General features: G+C 48.2%; 2 protein-coding genes and 1 non-coding gene across 3 annotated transcripts in view; 1 reads left to right on the plus strand and 2 right to left on the minus strand.

Moving 5' to 3' along the window:
- The window catches only part of LOC8037670 (PH-interacting protein), a 53,821-nt gene extending 40,582 nt beyond the window's left edge, over window positions 1-13,239 (plus strand). Inside the window, exons 22-33 of the mRNA XM_029966066.4 lie at window positions 231-533; window positions 1,388-1,598; window positions 3,440-3,613; window positions 4,217-4,490; window positions 5,114-5,239; window positions 7,030-7,192; window positions 9,697-9,855; window positions 10,364-10,516; window positions 10,607-10,731; window positions 10,827-10,936; window positions 11,277-11,396; window positions 12,392-13,239. Of these exons, the coding sequence (XP_029821926.2) occupies window positions 231-533; window positions 1,388-1,598; window positions 3,440-3,613; window positions 4,217-4,490; window positions 5,114-5,239; window positions 7,030-7,192; window positions 9,697-9,855; window positions 10,364-10,516; window positions 10,607-10,731; window positions 10,827-10,936; window positions 11,277-11,396; window positions 12,392-13,239 (2,766 nt within the window). The remainder of the gene's footprint in view (window positions 1-230; window positions 534-1,387; window positions 1,599-3,439; window positions 3,614-4,216; window positions 4,491-5,113; window positions 5,240-7,029; window positions 7,193-9,696; window positions 9,856-10,363; window positions 10,517-10,606; window positions 10,732-10,826; window positions 10,937-11,276; window positions 11,397-12,391) is intronic.
- A 954-nt stretch (window positions 13,240-14,193) lies between these two features.
- LOC8037671 (transmembrane protein 267) lies at window positions 14,194-15,031 on the minus strand. The gene is made up of 2 exons (XM_002405454.5): window positions 14,656-15,031; window positions 14,194-14,548 (listed from the first exon to the last, which is right to left on the minus strand). The coding sequence occupies exons 1-2, from the start codon at window positions 14,929-14,931 to the stop codon at window positions 14,231-14,233; spliced, it is 594 nt and encodes a 197-aa protein (XP_002405498.2). The 5' UTR covers window positions 14,932-15,031; the 3' UTR covers window positions 14,194-14,230.
- A 5,614-nt stretch (window positions 15,032-20,645) lies between these two features.
- On the minus strand, window positions 20,646-20,718 carry Trnar-acg. The gene has a single exon. It is a non-coding gene; the product is annotated as a tRNA-Arg (tRNA).
- Between the last annotated feature and the right edge of the window lie 510 nt (window positions 20,719-21,228).

The following is a 21,228-nucleotide window of genomic DNA, read 5'->3' on the forward strand; positions in this document are numbered from 1 at the left end:
ACATTCCTCATTCTTTTGCACATATTCTTCGTCTCCCAACTCCACCACACCAGTTCCGCCCCCTCCTCCTTGCTCCATGGATCCTTGGCGCCCTCTCTTGATACTCCCACATCATTGGGAGGACTAGAGAGTCGCACCGCCGATCTGTCAGGCATTCGGTCGCTTCCGATGCTCTCTCCTCGCAGCTTTGCAACCGTGCTTATCCATTAACATATGATATCTCTTTCCAGACCCAGCAGCAGCAACAGCAACGGGGAGATGAGTCTGAGGAAGACGAGGAGGAGGAAGGGAAGGAGAAAAAGGGGGAGGCCAAGAAAGGGGCAAAGGCGGGGCGAAGCCACAAGGGCAAAGTGCTGCGTCCCCCCGAATGGCTGATGGACGTGGTGCCCCGCAAGAACCCTTACTTCCCGCAGCTGGGGGACGACGTGGTGTACTTCCACCAGGGTCATCAGATGTACGTCCAGGCAGTCAAGCGCTGCCGCACCTACCGCATCAAGGACAGGGCCCAGCCCTGGGTCAGGCACAAGCTCAGGGTGCGTGCGTGCCTCCTCTGTCTCTTCTCTGGAAGGGTCTTTGGGACTTAAGGCGTCTGCTAGGGAGAAGAGCAAAGGGGGTGCTGAAATAATGCGTGTTTCTTTGGTATGTCACATAGACGCTCCAAGTGTGAAGTATTCATGGACCAGTGTCTGCTCTGTTTCATGGGGACCACCATGTTTGTTTATGCTGATGCCATGGCACAGTAGGGGAGTCGTGCTTCTTGTAATACTCTGTCTTAGAAACTTTCGTACATATCGTGGTGCAAAAACGGCAGAAATGCATAGTCACGAAGCTTCTAAAACAACACCGATGCCAAGAGGGCTGTAAAATGCAAAAATCTTGTGTTATGCACGGTCCCTTTCTTCATAGGAGCCTGAGTTTGAGATTATTATTTCCCATTTTTATCGCTGGGGGCTGGGATTTCAGACACTGGTCTATAGGCCCTAGGTGATGTCATGGTGCCACCGTATGTAGCTGCGTCACTTGACGTCGCGCTACCATCAGGAAAGCTACGGTCATGCGACATGCCGCCACAGTGCCACGATGTGCCACGCGTCCAGTGTCGACATCGACGCATGGCACGTTAGTGGCACTGTGGCATCACAGTGCCACTAATGTGCAACCCAAACTTATTTCCTTATTTTTAACCCCTTTATTCGAAGCGTGGCAGATGCATGAGTCACTTTGGGCGTCACACGAATTAGATAGGGAGGGCGACGTTTCGAAAATTTAACCCTATAAATACTTATCGAGAAAAACGGGAGGGGTGATCTTGGGGGGAGCATTTATAAGGGACTTCTTCACGATGGTGTTTGAGGTGCGTGACCCTTGTCTGACGTCCACGAGACAGGAGCAGGAGCTGCTGCGAGTGCTGGACATTCGGTACGAGCTGTGCCCGCCTGTGCACCTGTGCTGCCTGCGGGTGGTGCCCATTGAACCCAACCGGGGCCAAGTCGACGGGACACCTTTCGTGATCCGCTACCACGACATGCCCGACGTCATCGACTTCCTGGTGCTGAGGCAGACCTACGACCAGGCCATGCGTTGCAACTGGAAGCCCAGTGAGTGTCCATAGGAGGGGATTTGCTCTTGCAGTTGGGGAGTGGCACTGCAGTCGCCAACGGGACGAGAACGACGGAAGTTTGTCCTTTTTTTTTCATTTTTCTCTTATCATGGTTACTTTATTTATATTTTTTAGTAAGGTCGTAGACCAGCTTGCCTTCGTATCAGCTCCCATTTCAGTTTATGATGTGTCTGCTTGACCCAGTGCTTTGTCATATTTTTCCAGGAAGCACCTTCACTGATAACTAGGGCTCCGTGTTTTCGGATAAATCCGAAAAACTCCGAAAAACACCCGCCGGTAAAATATTTGTCGATTCGGATTTATCCGAGAAACTCCGAATTGTTGTGTGACCATGCCACCCCCCCCCCCCCCCCCCTCCCCTTTTTTCCACAACTAAAAAAAAAAAAGTCTTTTTTTATTTTTATTTTTTTTTACAATTTGAGCAGCTCAGGATCAATGGTCCTGGGAAAAAGACACCATAATTATCTTTTAAGCCTCGGACCGTTGTCAAAAGGGGGTCTTACGGCTTGCCTCGTCAAGGTTGGTTCAGGGAAACAGGTCATCGTACCATTCGTGTCACAACAAAAGCCACTCTTTTGGTTTTCAGTTTGGGCCATGGGATTTGGGATTTAGAGAAAGCAGAGGGTATGTTTCTGGGGGTAACAGTGAAAACTATGGACCATAGAGATTGTATAAAATAGGGAAGAGGGGCAGTTGAAACTTCTCTATTATATCCTTAACCACTCCACCTCGCGCGGCCGTGGGAGAGATTGATGGGATGACTACGAGCTTCCTTCCGGCTACCTCCGGCAGTTTATTGATTTTAAGGTATCGACGTTCATTGAAGCCACACTTGTGTGCGACTTTTGTCGTGGGACAAATTAGTATTGCCAATGACACCAACGCCAAATTCAACTGAAGAAATCTTAATTGATACAAGCGCGTTTTATTTTTTATCTGGCATGCGTTTACATCCGGTTATTATTTATTATTTTTAATAAAAAACACTGCGAAATTAATCTTCGAATTTCAGAGAATTGGGGATTTACAAAAAATAAACTCCGATAAACACCGAATTTTCGCTAAAGAATAAACTCCGAAAAACACCCTCCGAATTTCACGAAAAATAAACTCCGAAAACACGGAGCCTTACTGATAACTTCCATTTGCAGACGTTTGAGCTTGCACGTCGACTCAAATACTCCATCCAACTATACTATGCATTTGCTCATGTAGGCTAAAGTACATGCACATCATGCCAGGGGAAACATGCTGGATCAGTAAACTGCACTTTGGAGCAGTTCCAGGAGGGTGTGCCAGACGATCTGATTCCTTCGGGTGTTGACGCTAAAAGTTTTTGATAACGTGCAACAATTAATTGCCACGGAGGATCTGACGGTTGATGCTCTTGTCAACTGTGCAAGCGGAGGCACCCAGCAAAGGGATTGTCCGCCCACGCAGCCGTCGCAGCAATTGACTTGCCCCGAGTTCATTTTGTTGGCACTGCAGAAGCTTTGAGAAGAGATGGCTTCAGGCATTTCTCTTCTCAAAGTAAAAGAGATGCTATAAGAAGATATGATGTTGAGAAAGTTGTGAGAAAAACAAAAACCACGAAAACAAAAACACACTCTGTTTGCCACGAATAAAAAAACACTCCGTTTGCCAGTTCTATCATGGTAGGATGCATGCAAGCAAAACTTCTCGTTTCTTTCTTTTTTTTGCTATTATTGGGGCTTTTTAGCTTCCTCTGAGAAGACCCAACGAAAATCATTACAGTTTTTGGGAAGCCTCGCACGTGAAGCTTCTCGCAGCAACCTTCCTTCCGCTTTGGCTCCCCAGCTGACCGCTTCAGGAGCATCATAGACGACGCCTGGTGGCTGGGCACCATCGACACCCAGGCACCCCTGCAGCTGGAGTACCCGGACTCTATGTTCCAGTGCTGCATCGTCACCTGGGACAACGGGGAGGCGGAGCGCATGAGTCCGTGGGACTTCGAGCGCATCGACCCCAGCCGTGAGTGGCACCATCGCGGCAGTCAGAGCTGTTCTCCTTCTGGAGTGTGGTTCGAAGTGCTTTGGCAGCAACGAGCCAATCGGCAAGCCGGCGGCAGTTGAGGGAAGCATAGTGACGAAAAAAGATTGACGTCCAGCTGTGGACAGTTTACCCTCGATCGTTGTTGTACAACATGGAGGTAGGAAGCTTCTGGAGGCAACATGAGGCCACCAGGGGTGAAGCCAGAAGTGTGGAGGGACACTCCCCCAAACGACGACCAAAACCAAGAGTTTCCATTGGACGAAAAGGAGAGCTGACCATGCCCAAGGGTGACAACACCTCCGGATTTACCTCTAGCGGCCGCATGTCGCTTCCAGAAGTTTCCTACCTCCACGACTTTTACGATCGACCGCCAGGTCCGCAATATTCAAACGCGTGACGCATTGGCTTCTGCGACGCGATTCGTCGGGACCACTTCCGACGCGGGGGGCGGGACAGGACGGTAAACGTGCCAGTTGAAGATGCATTCCAGATGCCATACTTTACATGCAACGAGCCGGTTGGCAAGAGAGGGTCGAAATGGCGAGGGCGGTCACCCGACTACGCTCCCCCCTCCCCCCACAGGGATGCCCGAAAGCACGGGAGGCGCGGTGCCAGTGACGCCTGAGGAGCGAAGCAGACTCTGCTACCGGCCCCGCAGCAACGAGTGGCCCCGCTGTGGGCGGGACGCCTTCTGCGAGCGCCTCGTCCAGGGGTTCCACCGCATCATGGAGCTGTCTATCGCCGAGCCCTTCGCCGTGCCCGTGGACCTCAACGCCTACCCGCTGTACGCCAGCGTGGTGGCCTACCCCATCGACCTGACCACCATCAGGACGCGTCTGGAGAACCGCTTCTACAGGTGCACCTCCCCCTCCTCTCTGTTTTGTCGCTTTCATGCTCCTTAGGTATAAAGAACGGGAGTCCGGTTTCTTTGTGGAACTGTTCTTTACGAAGGGGACCCTCAAACTTTTCGGTCTCGAAGAACCCCACCTGCACTGTCTGACAGCCGAGGAGCTCCACTTGGTTTTTGCATTTAGGCAACTAAATGGTGCCGACACCTACTGACTTTGCTACTGTTGATGCATGCACTAGGGTGTATTTGACCCTTTAGGTACGCATCAATGGGTGGCTCAGATTTGCTAAAGTAGTGCTTAAATTAGACATTGTAAAAACACTTTATTTTTAGGGCAGGGGCGGTCGAGAAAATTAAAGAGCTCGAAGACCCCACGAGCATACTTTGAGGCACCCCCAAATTCCTAGAAGCCCAGTTTGGGAAAACCCCTGTTCTACGGCGATCTATGTCTTCCGTGCCGTCGGTCGTAGTTTCATTGTCCAGGCACTAGGTTAGCCTCCGTTATGAGGAAGGAAACTCCAAGCATAGGTAATACAAGCTTGAACAAGCACTAATCAAGAGAAACTCGATGCAATGTTGAACAATGACCGACTTTACCCTGTTGTCTGTCCCTTCTTGTTTTCTGACAGGCGGGTGGATGCCATCAAGTTCGACATTAAGTTCATAGAGCTGAATGCCAAGAAGTTCAACGAGCCGGACAGCAAGATTGTCCAGAAGGCCGCGCTTTTGACGAGGCTTCTAACCAAATTTATTGAGTGAGTGCTTTCTTGCTACTGTGGAGGAAGGACCTTTTAGGCACTCAAGAAGTTATTTTGATGCAGTTCTGTTTCCTTCAAAAAAGTCTGCACACATTGATGCCTCACCAGTGTGCAGACTGCCCACTCAATTCCAAAAGGATTTGGTATAATAAGTGATTGTACATTGTGAGAAGTGCTAATGAACTGCTCCACGTCATATGTTTCCCCCCAAAATTAAATATTTTTTTCCTCTCAGTCTTTATTTAAAAATTATCACAAACCTAAACTTTGCCTGCGGTGGGCAACATTGATCCCTTATAGTTACAAGCGTGCTCAACCAAGCGACACTAACAGTGACACCGCATACCACGTGACTCGTCGGACGGGCATTGCTCAAAGGTGCAAGTGTCGTACGCTCCTGTTTACAGTCCTTGCTGGCTACATCAGGCTATAGACATAACACTGCGAATCTGCTTTTTAGTGTGAAAGCATTAACTGTCCCATGGACCAAGCTGACGTCATCAGCTTTGAAGCTGCGCCAAACGGCACCCTGAATTATTTTTCCAAGTGAAGCCAGCTCGCAGCTATAAAACCACGCGGCAAGCCTAGGCAAATGGCACCTAGTTTCCCCGATCCCGAAGGAGCGGAGTAAAGCTGATGGCTTTCGGCCTCAATCCCATTGGCTGGCGCGCGTTGACGAGGCTCCCATTGGCCGCTGCTCGTCAGTGTCAGCGACCGCCACCCCATGGCCCTGCACGTTCGTCAGCAAGCCGCTAACACGAAACGTCCAAGGTCAGAGCGGCGAGGAGAGGGCGCGCTCTGCCGTCGACGAAAATATGCTGCCGACAAAATAAGGGAGCGGAAGAATGGCATGCATGCTTTCGCATTCACAACTCGTAAGAAAAACTTAGGTACCTCAAGCCTTTTTTTTTTTTTTTTTTTTTTTTTTTGTCAGCCATTGCAACTAAGCTTTGAACATAGTGCCTGTGTGAGTTTGGTGCACACAAAACATTGTTTTCGGGCGGGTTGGGTATTTCATTCATGACGAAGCCAACGAAGCAACCAAACGCACGGGTGCGCACTAGTGCACATGTGGTTCCACGAGTGTCTGGGACATCAGTGAATCTGTTGCCAGTGCCACCTGTAGGTCTTACCCGGAAAGGTGCAACAAAACGAGCAAAATCTGTTGATATTCTTGTGACATAGTTAGCAAAGCGTTGGCTGTGCCAGTATGGAGCTACGACTGCACCGACCACTGCGTGCACCTCTGTAGATTGCGCTGCACGCTATAATTAGCAGAGTCTGGTGGCTTGGCACTTCTCGGTCTTTATTGGACAGTTTACCGTAATATCCCAAAAGTTAGTCCACCTAAAATCAATAGCAAATTGGGGGAAAACAAGGAGTGGGCTCATTCTCAGTGTTCCAATAAAGAACAAGTTGAAAAAAATGCTAGATTTAGGTTTTGGGACTCTCGAAACTTGTGATTACAAGAAGGGGCAACGAACCAAAGACGACTGTCCTTCTCAGTCAGCAATGTTCGCTTATCTCTTGCAGGGTTAAGTAGGACTGTTTTTGCCGAGGTCATTGGCCAGGGACCTGTAATTACTAGACATGGGCTATCTTTTCGTGTTTCAGAAAAAATAGCAAATCATGCCAAAAATAGAGGGCGGGCTATCTTTCGGGGATGGGACATCTCTCGGGATATTACGGTAGTGAAATTTTATACAGAATTATATTGTAATATTTGGCGTGGTGATTCTTTAATTTTTACCAAGTTTCTGAATGCAACCAATGAATGTAAATTACAGCGACAACTCGTGTCGAGATCCCATCAAGCTGTATCAGGAGCTGGTGGACAGCTCCAACGGAAGTTCGAGCAACAGTACCTCGAGAGCGGGGGAGAATTCCTCGAGCTCCACTGATAACGAAGTCGGCTGCTGCCCATCATCTTCTGGTGTCAAGCGCAAAAAGGTATTGCGTCGTGGGATTGATTTCTTCTAGCACTCCTGCACATTTGATCTTTCCTGCTTCATACTTATCTTTCCTCCTTCCATACTGTATTTCATTATTTGTTGCTGCATCTTTATTTTCTGGGATCATGAACATCATTATTTGGTTTCAAATCTCAAGGAAGAAAATGTTGTGTCTTTCTTCTAGAAATGAATACATGGTATCTTCTCTCTTTCATAAGATGCTGATTGAGAGGTTACTGCCTATCCAGTGTGGCATGTTTTCCACTGTGTCGTTTCTTGTCTCCTAGCACACATCCAGAAAACCTGGAGGCTGGTAAATGGGGAAACATGCAAAGTTTATGTTCGCGATTTGGACTCGCCGTACATGGCTGCTGAGCATGATGTTGATATGCTCACAGTGCAAGCAAAGCTTGCCGTTTTGGCTTCCTGAATAGGTGTCGGCAGTTTGCTAGTTATGTGGCCAGTTCTACTGGAGGATATGAGGGATTTTGAGGTCACATGGCCAGTTCCGTAGGGCGAATACATACTTAGCATTTCAGCCGATTCCACTCGGTAGACGTAAGCCTCGTGGTATTATCTTCTTTAATTCTCACTTAACACAACCTCCCTAAGAAATAATTTTACATGCCACCCCTAAAGCACACGAATGCGATTCATTTCACTAAAGTACATTTCAAGCCTGATTACCCTTTTTCTGCACATAAGATCAGACTTGAATAATTGAAGCCAGGACAAACTTACGGCAGACATTTGCATGGAACACTACTCGGCATAACTATCGCGTGTTACACCATCAAAGCTAGCGTAGCTTCCACAGTGCTCTATATTTATTTATTTTTTTATACATACTGCCGGCTGCATATTGGCAGCCAAAGCAGGAGAGGGCATACAGAGCATACTTATAAAGAAACCTCATTACACACAAATAAAAAAAAAGAAGAAAAAAAAAAGTAAGAAAGAAAAAAGCATTTAGGACTGCACATCTGAGAAATAACGCTGCAGTGCTGAAACAAATTCCTGAGCGGATGAGGCGTACATAATGTTGGCGGGAAGATTATTCCATTCTTTAATGATGCCCGCGAAAAATTAGTTTTTAAGCATTCAGTTCTGCATAAGGCACCACAATTGTGTTGGAATGCTTACTTTGTGTATGACGAGATGTGTTAAATTGCATAAATCTGTCAAATGAAAGGCAAGATGATTCTTGTACAATGGTACAATTAATTTTGCTCCAAGTTGAAAGAAGCTCAACTTTTGATATGTTGTATAAACTGGTAGTAGAACTCATTCTTCTGTATTAATGCGAAAGCATTAACTGGTCCCATGGAGCGCAGCCGGCGTTGGCTTTGACCGCGAAAAACGGGCATCTAAATAAACAGCAGTTAGAATGGCCGCGACGCGTTCCTATTGGCTGTGACGCGTCATATCGGATGCTTCGTCACGGAAGTCGGTGGGGCACTCAAAGTCAAAGCCGACGCGTCTCAGAAAAACACACAGAGGAAAGCACAGCAACGCAGATGCACCGTCGTGGAAGGCGTGGAGCCGGCGGAGTTCGCCGGAGCAGCATGTGCGATAGGAAGATGTGGCGCAGTGCTTGTAGGAATCCACTGTGTGAAGGAATGCTTTCATATTCCCTCACGTAAGCAGTCTTAGGTGTCCTGTAATTTTTTCGTTGAAAATGAAGTGCTGCAATGCTTTCTTCTGAACCTCCTTGAGTCATTCAATGTGAAGTTTAGTTACAGGGTCCCAAACAACGTCTACAGACTCTAAAACAGGTCGTACGACTGTCGGGGAAATTGCAAGCTTGGCTGCCGAACGCTCATTCTCCGCCCAAAGGTAGCGCTAGAGGTTTGAACTGGATGCCAAAGTTTTCGCACTAACCGGTATTTAATTCAGAAGCCACGAGTAATTTTCTGAAATTTTCAATGGGAAAATGGCGGCCAACAGGGTTTTTTGATACGTGAAGCTCTGTGGCACCAATTATCGAAAATGGGCAAAAATGGGCCCCATTTTTCTATTAAAATTTTCAGAAAATCGCTTGTAACCTTTGCGTAAGATAACGGTTAGTGCTGAAACTTTGGCACCTTGTTCGGACTGCAAGCACTACATTTGGGCGGAAAATGAGCGTTGGTTTATTTTTGCAGTGAAAAAAAACATTGTGCTTGCGCGAGTGTGTTGCGTCTCTTGTTCGAGGGCGCGTACAAATGAGATGAAAGACGAAGCCAGATGCTCTCGCAGCAGTGCTCAGCTGCAACACTCTGGGTGCTACGCTAGCCTTGACAATGCATCAGAAAATATTTGATGCAGAATATTACTTTCATAGGTGCCTTGTCCCCATGAAGCTTGTCATGTGACCAGAAAATCCCTCTTGCAGGGATTTCTGCCGCAGGGAGAGATACCCCATCACCAGCCCCTCGTGTTAGGTGTTGTCTGATAGAAGTGATGTTTGACTGCCGCATTTGCCGGGCGCAAACGTGTTATGCTGCCGTGTCTATGTTGCAGGTTGCCCCGCCAGGAATGTCCAAAAAGCGGAGGACGGAGCAGAGCACCCCGTTGACTTCCACTACGTGGAAAGCACAGTGTTCTGACCTCTTGAACCTCATCTTCCAGTGTGAGGACTCCACACCATTCCGTCAGCCAGTGGACGTCAACACGTATGAGGTTAGTGGTCCGGACCCTGGTTTTCTTTATGTTGGCCTTGGCATTGCCCTCAGATAGTACAGCAATGTAGGAACACGCTTTTGCTTGTCCAGCTCTTTGTGTGAGACGTAGTGCAATTTTTCTTGCAAGTGAAAGCCAAACAATCCTCCCAATTGATATGCCACACAGGATCTCAGTCCTTTGTATACTCCACAGCTAGTTTAGCTTTGTGACAGACATTTGAGGACAAGCATGAAGTGATCTTTTGTACTGAGCCTGCATTTTGAAGAAGCCAGGCTACATTAGACTAATTCTAATATGACATACTCGCTTGCACTGCACGGGAGTTTATTACCTACAAGAGGTTCCATTTGTATCGAGATGTTGCTTCAAACACTGTGCGTTCTGGTAACATGTAAACTGATCATAGTCTGTGCAATAATACACAATTGACGTGAATCTGGTGTAGGTGTGCCAAAGGTGTAAACAAGCATGCAAACATGTAGCTGCCACTCACTGCTGTTTGCAGGACTATGTGAACATCATTGACGTTCCCATGGACCTGGGCACCGTGCGAGATCGGCTACAACGCGACCGGTACCCCAGCCCCACAGAGTTCTGCAAGGACATGCGGCTCATCTTTGCAAATTCGAGGAACTACAACACCAACAAAAAGTCTAGGGTGAGAACATCCGGCGCATCTTTGCGAAGCAGCGTCCCTCGCCACCTCCACCGTAGCTCACTGTGGCTGTTTTTCTCGCTTTTTTTGCAGATCTATTCCATGACCATACGGATGTCGGCAATGTTCGAAGAAAGAATACGGTCGATCACGAGCGACTGGAGATCGGCCGTCAAGTACGAGACCAAAGTGAAGAACAACCAGTATGTGAGCAAAAGGTATAGAGAACCCCTTTGGTTTCCTACTTGATGTCTTCACATTGCAAACAAAGGAAACTGTTGCTTGACTCTCGAACTGTCCCGTCTCGTCGCAGGAGTCAGCCAGCCGCCTTAGATTTCTCGAGCGATTCGCAGCCGTCGTCCTCACGTGGAAGCTCCCGCTCAGCCAAGGTCACATTCCCCCCGCTGACCGTGAGAGCTGCAGGTACGTGATAATTTGGCTTACGTATACTTAGCTTGCCTTTGATTGATGCTGTTGAGGTTGTGGGATTTGATATCTGTTTACAGTTGAACCTCGATTTAGCAAAGTCGCCGGGACCCCGTAATTATTTCGTTAAATCGGGAACTTCGTAAAGTCGAGAAAGACATTCTTCGGGATAGGGTGCGCGGGGAATCCGAATTTGTTCGTTAAATCGGGTTTCGTTAAATTGAGGTTCAACTGTATTTATTAGATGCCATAGACCCTAGAGGGGTCCAGGCAGGGGAGATTCCGTCGTACAAATAACGTGGAATAATTTAAACGGCCTTGCGCATGATCCTTCCAGTACTGAGGCCCAAGAAGTACTTGGAGTCGGATTCCGACAGCGAAGATGAGGAAATAGGCCCCAAGAAAGAAAGCGCTCGTGGCAACACCGCAACTAGGGTCACCAGAGCAAATGTGCAAGGTGCGTCCTTCATTGCACGCGACTTATTCTCTTTGGGAGCCTGTCGAAACCTTCGAGCTCGTTTGTGATAGACTTTGGCAAACTTCTGCGCAGCTTTGTTTATCGAGTCTGCTTGGGGTGGAGCACACTCGTTTATTTAGGAACATAAGCGCTCGGTGCTTGCACAAAAAGAGGAGGACATCATAAAAGTATTAGCGTGAAGGACAAGGGAGCACAGGACAGGACAAGCGCTACTTTCAAGTGACGTTTTAATTAAAAGATGAGGAAGAAAAGGATGAAGATAAATTTATATAAGGAAGAAAATGGAAAAGGATCTAGAAGGAGGACTGAGCTAATAAAAAGTTTATAATAGATAAAGAAAAATTAATTTAGAAATTGAAAACAAAAGATCGAGAAGAAAAAATATTTTAGGAAATAAGGAGGTATCATAGTTCCTTGGGTGACAAGTTCACTGATGGCGCGCTTATGCAGGGTTCGCTTCTTGCTGTGATGGACTGGGCTTCCTAGATTTCTCTATATTTCTTTTGTGGTGGAACGACCTCAGAATCCCTGCGCTAGCAAACAACAGGGCACACCCACAGTCCCTCGCATGTAAGACTAGGTGACCTGACGGCAAGGATTTCAAAGAAAGCTCATGCTCCCCGAGCCCGATGTTGACGCATCGTTTAGGCTAGCCCTCGTAAACTTTTCCATACAAGAACGATATCTTGTACACAACTCCAGTCACAGTTTATGTACTTGTGGGCATGTCTCGCACTGCATTTGCACGCCTTGTCATGCTGAGAGTTTATTTTGGGCATGTAACTGTGTCTGTGCACTTCGATTCCATGTCCTCCTTACACTTACACGTAAGGGGGACATGCAAGTGTGTTTGCACTTCGATTTGGCATCAGCTTTTAACTGCGCCGATTGGCGTACCAAAGCGTTTGTGGCTTCTTGGGAGTCATCTTTACAAATAGTGCAACATATCTCTTTCACATTTTTTTTTTTTGCAGTCTCAAACCAGCGGCTGGTGAATGGAAAGAAGAGCAGCAGAAGAGTGATCGGCCACGGCGGTCGCAATACGTCCTCGAGTGAGAAGGAACTGGCCAGCGAGAGCTCGCTTCGGAAACGGAAAGTTGTCCATAACACGTCTTCTTCCGATGGTGAAACCAGTGACGAGGACGAGGACGACGAGGACGACAGTGACAACAGCAGTTCAGATAACGAAGAACAAAAGGAAGTCGAGTGTCAAGTAAAAGAGGAGGAAATTGACCAAGAGGGAGAGTGTGAAGATGAAGAGGGAGAAGAGGAGGAAGAACAGGAGGAGGAGGAGGAAGAAGAACAGGAGGAGGACGAAGAACCACTTAGAAGGAGGCGGTCTACGAGGCGCGCGGCCCGTACCAATGTGATAGGCAGCGATGATAGCAACGACAGTGTGGGGAGCAGTTCTGTGGGCGCCCGGGACGTCTCCCATGGCCGGAGCCAACGAAGGACCAAGAGGCCGCACGACAGCGGCGGAGAATCTGAAGGCACGACAGGCAGCTCGGAGAAGTCGTCATTGTTTGTGACTGACCACGACTACGGCGTGCCGCGGCGGTCGTCGAGAAAGCCGCCACGACGCGTCCACGACGCAGCCACGGAGGACGGCAGGACGTCCAAGAGGTCGCACGTGCAGACGCGCAACCGGGGACAACAGTTGGTGCGCTACCGGGAGCAGGAGGACTCCGACTGGACAGGGGGGTCCGAGGACGACGACGACGACGGGTTAGACTCACGGGCGAGGGAGGTGCTCTCGGTTAGCAGTCGCGGGCGACTGCGCAAACTGTCCAAGCACGCCGCGAGAGCCATGGTGGCTCAGTGACGTGCGCTCGGCCACTGGGTGGTCTTGGATCTTGAGACGTTGTTGAGCGACTTTAGTGTTGAGAGCGAAGCAGCCTCCCCTCCCCTCCCCTCAGCTGTCACTAGGAACCTGTGATGTTTTGTCAGAACACGCTCTGGGTTGCCAGCCTTCTAAGTCCGAGTTTGTTGTGGGCGTGGGGAATTGCTCGTTTGAAGGGATTCGGCCAAGGCAAGCCTTTGACTGCTGTGGCCCCATCATGGATTGAGAGTTTGGGAAGGTTTTTGTTTTACATCCTTTCAATTGTGCATCATTATCACCAGTATTTATTATCATTCGACTGTTACTGTACATGAAATGGCGGGGGGGGGGGGGGGGGGGGGGGAGCTCGGCGCGGCTTGTGAAAGGGAACTGCACACCCATGCAAACATTCCACGTTCCTCAACAGATTCTAACCCAAACTGCCTTGTGGCTTTTCAGATTTGTTTCCTAATTTGTGGGCCATTTTTTTTCTATTTGCTGTGGGTCATTGTGTACATAGGCGGAAGTCGTCTGTACTCATTACCATGATTTTGCTTTATGCAAGGTCGCGATGAGAGAATGGTTTGTGGGCACAAACCAAATTTGCTTATTTGCCAAGGATGAATATTTTACACCAGGGATTTGTTGCCCCTTGATTCAGGAACCAATAAGAGAATAGGTGCCAGGTCCGTACTTACTGCTTGCAGGTGGTCTCATCGCGCCACATCCAGGCACTAAAAAAAAGCAAATTTCCTCATTTTGGGGATTGCTCTGGAAAAGTGCTCACCTAATCTTGTTCACTGCCGACAATCATGCCAAATAGAAGGGGATGTAAATGTTGCAGAATGTTTCAGGTGGTCGGCAGCAGGGGGGTATTTTGGGTGACTGCGTGCATGGATATGTGTTGGTGAGTGTGTGTTACTTGCTTATACGGCCAAAGTAAAACTGGAGCATGTGTGTGCACAAATGCCTGTTTATTTGTAGTCTCGGTAGTTCACACCAGGCTCACAATAGGATCTTCCTTTTGCAAGCTAGTCCGTATCCCCAGCGATGCCACTAATATAATGCAGCCAAGACCCGCATAATAAAATCCAATTTTCACCGGTGGTGTGCTTCCATAAGGCCAGAGCCACAGTCCCCTTCGTAGAGAATCTCGAAGGTGATGCGAAGTGACGGCAACGCTTGCCATCAACGTGAGGTGATAAAGTTGCAGCTGACCAGTCAGCCTTGCAGCCAGCATGATTATCAATATGGCAAGGATCACGATGGAGGTGCAGTGGAGAAAGGGCCTGGCTCGTAGGCGGGTTGCATCCTAGAAAGGAATGGATCAAGTTGCAAATCTGAATTCACGAACGGATAGAAGTGTAGGCGGCCCGTGCCCGACTACAACGGAAAGAGGTTACTGGAGTTTGGTACTACCTCGATCTTCACCGATGCAGCGGCCACGAAGTGATCAACATCGAGCGCGCAAGCGATAAAGCCACAAAGAATGCCTTCTCGTAGGCTGGCTGGAAAGCAACGGGGGCCGCAAGCTGCCACCCAGCAGATAAGTCCGACCAAGCCATGTGTCACGTTGTCGGCTGCAGCGCGCAACCACAGAAAGTTTCGGAGATACTCATGGGCCACTACCTGGTCTCCTAGAGTAGATACAACGACTGTGAAGATGATAGTTCCTAAATAAAATAGCAGCGTCATTGCGTATACTAAGAACCAAATTTTGACGGCTCAAATTCATCCTGCGTCGCTGCTTGGCCAGCCCCTCCTTCCTGTGGCTTACTTACTAATCGCTGATCCATTCATATTGTAAACAGAAAAAGTAGAGAAATCGTTTTGTCTTGAATTGGTTGACAACCTGCGCCACCTATCATTTGTGGCACAAACTTCCATGTTCTAGTTGTTCTAGCCTCTAAGCATGACCTTCTAGCATCGTGACGTTGCTTTCTAGGCATGGCGCCCGCGCGAAGGCTTCTCCTAGAGCACTATATAGCTCCTTCGGAGCAGAGTAGCGCAATCTAGAACGCCGTCTCTCGGCGACTAGCGGCGAACGCCCGGAGGTTCCAACTGCGGTCAGAAATGCATGGAGAACGTGAGAAAATCGTTGTTTCTTCAGTTTTGTGGTAATGTGCGGAATGGAAATCATTTTTGACATAATAATGAAACATTTTAGAATGATATGCGATAAGTTTTGTGCCATACAAGGACGTAACTTTTTTTAAAAAATTGCCTGAGCGGCATCATGCAGCAGACGACACGGCGACGTCACACCATTCACGTGACCCGCTCCGGCCAACCCGAAAAGCCCATCTCCGCTGCGAGCAAAAATCGTCTGCTTCAAACGCCATTGCCTTGGAAATTGCCTTCTCAAAATTTGCACACGCATCCGATATTATTAAAACTTTGATGAAGTGTTTAGCGCTTTACTAACTTCACGACAGGTTAGTTTTGAAAAATGTGAACTCGCCGTTAGTTTTTTAATCAGCCGTGTTATGTCGATCTCCATGTATTCTCCCATAGGGCGGGCCGCCTCCTGGAACCCTGAGTACCACGTGACTCGCGCCGAGCCGCTCTGTCGGCCATGTTGTCGGCAAAACACGGGGTTCAAAGGATTGCGCTACTCTGCTCCGTAGGAGCTATATAGTGCTCTAGCTTCTCCGTTCTACCGCAAAACACACACACACACACACACACACACACACACACACACACACACACACACACACACACACACACACACACACACACACACAAATAAGAGAAAAAAAAATTGAAAAAAAAAAATTGGGCCTTGATGGAGATGCGCCTCAACGGGTAATCGGTCTCTTAGCTGTAGATGTGAAATTTGGCCAGTGTGGTACAACCGCTAACCTGGGGTTTTTAACGTGCATCACGCAGTAGTGATCACACGAACGCGTGCCGGTACGAAACTCATCCTGATGGTAACGGGCGGGGCGGCGGGGATCGAACCCAGGAGGTTCCCAGCGCAAGCTTTCGCTCCACGCTCCGAGCTGAGACGCGTTAGCCCTACTTGGCCACTTCCTCCCCTAAAAAAAAAAACAAGTGGAAGCAGTAACACGACTTTTTATTTGAATCTTCTCCTCGCGGAGCGACGCTGCCTCCTCCACTTTTACTTTTACCGCTTACGCCCTCTCCGCACGAATGGGACGGCAGGCGAAGCGTTCGTGCAGCTCGCGTTCGCGCTTCAGTGAGCTCAGCTCGCGCGCGTGCGGTCGTGCGGGTCGTGGGGGGCACGGGGCGCGCAAGGGCCCCGATGCCCCCCCATATCTACGCCTATGTGTTGGTCTCCTTTTTTGTTATGTTTACATGTAAGCTTGTTGTTTGCAGGGGCTACAATCCACTACCGCGATCACGTCTGCAGTGGAAATCGGGAGGCACTCACTTGATCGAATGACGTTTTAGCGAACGCCCACGTTTCATCGAACGACACTTTAGCGAAAAGTCGGACGCCGCGAAGCGGCGTTTTCGGGTGGGCCAAGTGAGTTCATATTTTTGTAATGAGCTGCCGCAGACTGTCGCCGCGAAGCGGCGTAAAGCGCAGCGCGACGGATGGGTTAACGCGCGCCCCCGTTATTCGCTAAAACGACCATTCGCTCAAATGTCGCCGTTCGCTAAAATGTCATTCGCTCTTGTGATATGGACCCGTGGAAATCAGTGGTCACAACAGTTAGACACAGACGGACAAAACGAAGTAAAGAAAACTGCAAACGCGCTCCTGCAAGAACTACACGCACTTGTGTGAGATGGTATGCAGGGGTGGGGGTGGTGGGGGTTCCAAAACCGCAGTAAAGTTGACATTTGGGCTAGTTGGTAGTCTAACATATTGAGGTATTTAGCGCACAAGGTAGAAAGAAGAAGGACAAGACAGAAAAGAGCGCTGTTTACTAATAAAAAGGGAAGAGAAAGAAAACAGCCCACGTTCCAACAAGGCCATTCTAGACTACGGCTCGGCGCACTCAAAAATCATCAAGAGGGGCATAGCTCTAACGTGTCTGGGCTCGGAACTAAGGAAGTCTTGTCTTCATACTATGTCAGCCAGCTTCACCATGCAAGTAGATCTACTTGCATGGTGAGGCTAATTCAAAAGCCGGCTATTCGTCAGCCCTACTGGCGGATGTGGCAAACGCTCTGGTGAAGAAGGCAAAAGGCTTCCAGTCCAACAAGACTAGTGTCAAGCAAACAAGGCCAGTTGTAATACCGTACCTTCACAGGATGTCCCATAATTTAAAGAACGTCGCAAGCCGCTATGGGGTCAGAGTAGTTTCCTCAGCACCACAAAAAATGAGCCTAATTTGCAATAGAGTGAATGCGCATGCGGAGGGTACCACAAAACCCACGTGCACCAAGAAGCATGCAAACGAATTCCTACCATGCGCTTCGGGCGTCGTGTATAAGATACCTCTTTCGTGTGGCAAGAGCTACATAGGCCAAACGGGCAGATGCCTCAATGACCGCCTCCGGGAGCATGATTACTCTTTGAAGGCTACAGTGGGCGGAAATCTTCCTCTCCATTGCAGGGAATGCACATGCAGACCATTATTCCGTGAGACCAACATCTTGGGGAAGAACAAAGACAAATTGACCCGCGAGGCATAAGCGCCAACTACGGGGGGGCAGTGGGGCTCGTGCCCCCCCCCCGGACGGCTTCACGGGGGGGCAGAGCCCCCCCCGGCCCCGGCCCGGGATTTTTTTTAAAGAGCTTGGCTTGGGTCTGCGCCCATCGACAGTGGACTGTTGACCGTCCTGACTGGCAGCTATTTCACAGGGGCCTGTTTATTCCCGCTTCTTATTTCCTTTCAGGCTTTTAAATGGTGGATCTCGGGACAGTGACAGGTCAGACATTCAGTGGAAAATTCCCCTCAGACGGAGTTAGATGCGCGGAATATGTTGTCTGAATGAACAGCTGAAGTGCCCGCTTCAGCTATGACAGGCTAAAAAAAGTCTTGAAAGCGTCGCGACATCTCTGTCGGTTTTTAGACAACAAAAATGCTTCTGAGAATAGGAAGCATCCCCGACACAGTGAGTCAGTGACTGATTCTGCAGACCTGCTCGCCAAGAAAAAAATTTTAATTTCTTGCGCGTCTACAAATGAATGCCCTTTCGGCCAAGAAAATATTAATATTGTACACACTTTTGATTGGTCAGTGAAGGGCTTTACTACCAGTCTTGTCACCGAACAGCGACTCGAATACTCGTCCAGAAAACAACTTTTGGCGGAAAAATTTGTAACCCCAGCTTCGCACAAGGTATAGTGGTATCAAATGGTCTTTGCTACCGTCTGAGAATTATTTTTGGCCCTCTTAAAATTGAAGTCAGTCAAGCTTCTTGTGCCACCATTACCCCACTCTCCCCTGCTGCATGTGTTAACAAAATAAACAAAACATGACAATAAAATACACACCAGAAGCCAAATAACAGCATCGCAAAACACAACAAAAACAAAGGGACACTGCTTTGAAACAAAAGCCTGTGGGGAAAAGAGCGATTAAGCCTTCGGAGTCTCAACGAAGGCCAACTTTGGGGAAAGAATAATCATCATGCCCGATACGTGTTCCTTTTGTCATTTTTTAAACGTTTGTATGGACAGTGCGGCGCTAGGCGGCACAATCCGCTCCCCTTTTCCGTTTTATTCTGAATAGGCTTCACGAACATTCCCAGGGAAGGCATCCATACATATACGCCGCAAACAGTCAGTAGAATAGAAAGTGCTTGATCACTTCCTTTGAGACAAGGTCACCGGAGCTTATTACCTGTGGAAACTATTTTATATTAACTCCCTGGGTTGAGGCTTATTTGACAAAGAGACGGAAGCAACTGAAGGATCGTGATTGGAGTCCCGGAATAACGAGCGGGACCAAGCGAAGTTCAATTGAAACTTAAACCGTGAGCCGACACGAACACCGCAAATGGAAACCTAAACTCAGAACCCATTGACATTCTTGAAACGTAAGCCGTTCTCATAGGAAGTCGACTCGCCCAGTTCCGACTCGGCTAAGAACGTGACAGTTCGTCCGGTATCCTGTGTAAAAATTAAGACGAATGGCTCTCCGATGGGTCCCTGCGTTGAAAAGCGAAGTCCAGCTCGTCAAAAAGTGATTACACGAGGCGGCGCACCGAAAGGAACGAGCATCCCGGACAGCAAGGTCGCCGCGTGGGGAGCGTGCCTCCAGGCGGAGAGTGCGCGTAGACAAGCCCTGCCGACGGCAACATGTGTCTGCTAGGGATCAAAGGATTAACACTTTTGGTGCGCCTGCGTATCCACTCGGGGAGTTTGGTACTATATGGGCATCTCAAAATACACTTTACACACAAAATGGCCCGCAAAATTTAGATCCTTGGTGCAACAAGTAGGAATATTCCTGAAATACGTGTTTTACTGGTCACATTTATGCAACAAAATTTTAGACCCGAACTACCCCTGCAGAAAAAAAAAAAAAGATTCGCTTTTTTGTACTGGTAGTTTAGTCTTGCAATATGTTTGCATAAATGTGGCCAGTAAAACACGTATTCAGAGAAATTTCTACTGGATGCGTCAAACCGCTGAAGTTTCCGAGTCATTCTTTTGCGGAGCGTCTTATTTGGGGACACCAGGTAGTTAGCTGTCACAATGTCCGTGTCCGTTTGTTTATGTCCTTGTCCCTTTTTCTCCAGTCTCGGGTTTAATTTTTTTTTACTTAAGAGAGAGGTAGCTTTTTTGAGCACGTTTTGATGGGGTGATGATTTGGTGGTTTGTCTGTTTTCCTCGTTAGTTTCTTTTTCAATAAACGTTCAGTTGAAGTCCAGCGCTTGTCCTGTCAATTTCTCTTCCTTGTGTCTTCGTTGTTTGCGCGCTGATTCCATTTTGTAATGCTCGGTAAAGGCTCCGACTGCTGCAGGTGACCCTTATGGGGAGAACCCACGGAACAAATAAAACAAGGACCTTCTCCTCCTCTCTCTCCCCCCCCCCCCCCCCCCCCCCCCCCCCCCCCCGCAGCCTCCCCCGTTTTTTTTTTTAAGCCACATTCCGGGTCTGCCCCCCCCCCCCGGGAAAATGGAAACTCTACGCCGCTGCCGCGAGGTATTGGAGGCCTTCTACATCCTTCGTGAGGACAGGAACTGTATTAGCGTTGAATCCGTTACGCTAACAAACAAGGAAAGAAAACTCCTTGAACAAACAATGAAGGGCCCGCACGAGCCTGGATGAACTAGCCGCTATCATTCACGGGGCTGTGGCAGGTGCACGAGTCAGCGGCGGATTATTTAGGTGTTTTCTTTCTCTTCCCTTTTTATTAGTAAACGTAGTTGTGAGTAGCGCTCTTTTCTGTCTTGTCCTTCTTCTTTCTACCTTGTGCGCTAAATACCTCAATATGTTCCAAAACCGCATTATAAGCAATAAAAAAAAAAAAAAATGTACCCGAGCCTGCCAGGATTCGAACCTGGAATCTTCTGATCCGTAGTCAGACGCGTTATCCGTTGCGCCACAGGCCCACGGAAATCCAACGTTTTAGAAATATTTTAAATAGAAATTGCCACCTCTAAACTTCCTTTTATGTTGAAAATGAAATTCATTGCAGTTTCAAGTTGATAATACTTTCCCAATCGGAAGAAAACAAGTTTCGCAGCTAAACTCTTTCATAGTCACGTGTTTACATCATTCCGCACCTTCTGCACAAAGAAAGATTTTTTTATCATCCCAATCACAAACAAAATTTAGTTGTTTTTATGTATTGCCAATACGGGAGCCTTATTTTTATTTTCAAAGAAACTTTTAGCATATTAAAATACGACTCTACGACAGAAACGACGCGAAGGCCGCGAACTCGGCAAAGTGGCCAAGTTATCGACGCAACTGAGGTTCGGCTGAAACAACACGTGCCGGTAAACTTTGGCTAGTTTCGAAACGTGCTAGGCAGGAAAGAACTTTAGAACGGTTTAGCGGTAATTGGTGCTTCTCAGTGCGTCTAGACATCTTAACAATGCTTAGAACATAGTACGTGG

The sequence above is a fragment of the Ixodes scapularis genome, unplaced genomic scaffold (genome assembly GCF_016920785.2).
Source record: "Ixodes scapularis isolate PalLabHiFi unplaced genomic scaffold, ASM1692078v2 PGA_scaffold2__306_contigs__length_199485367, whole genome shotgun sequence".
In the NCBI taxonomy this organism is placed as follows: domain Eukaryota; kingdom Metazoa; phylum Arthropoda; class Arachnida; order Ixodida; family Ixodidae; genus Ixodes; species Ixodes scapularis.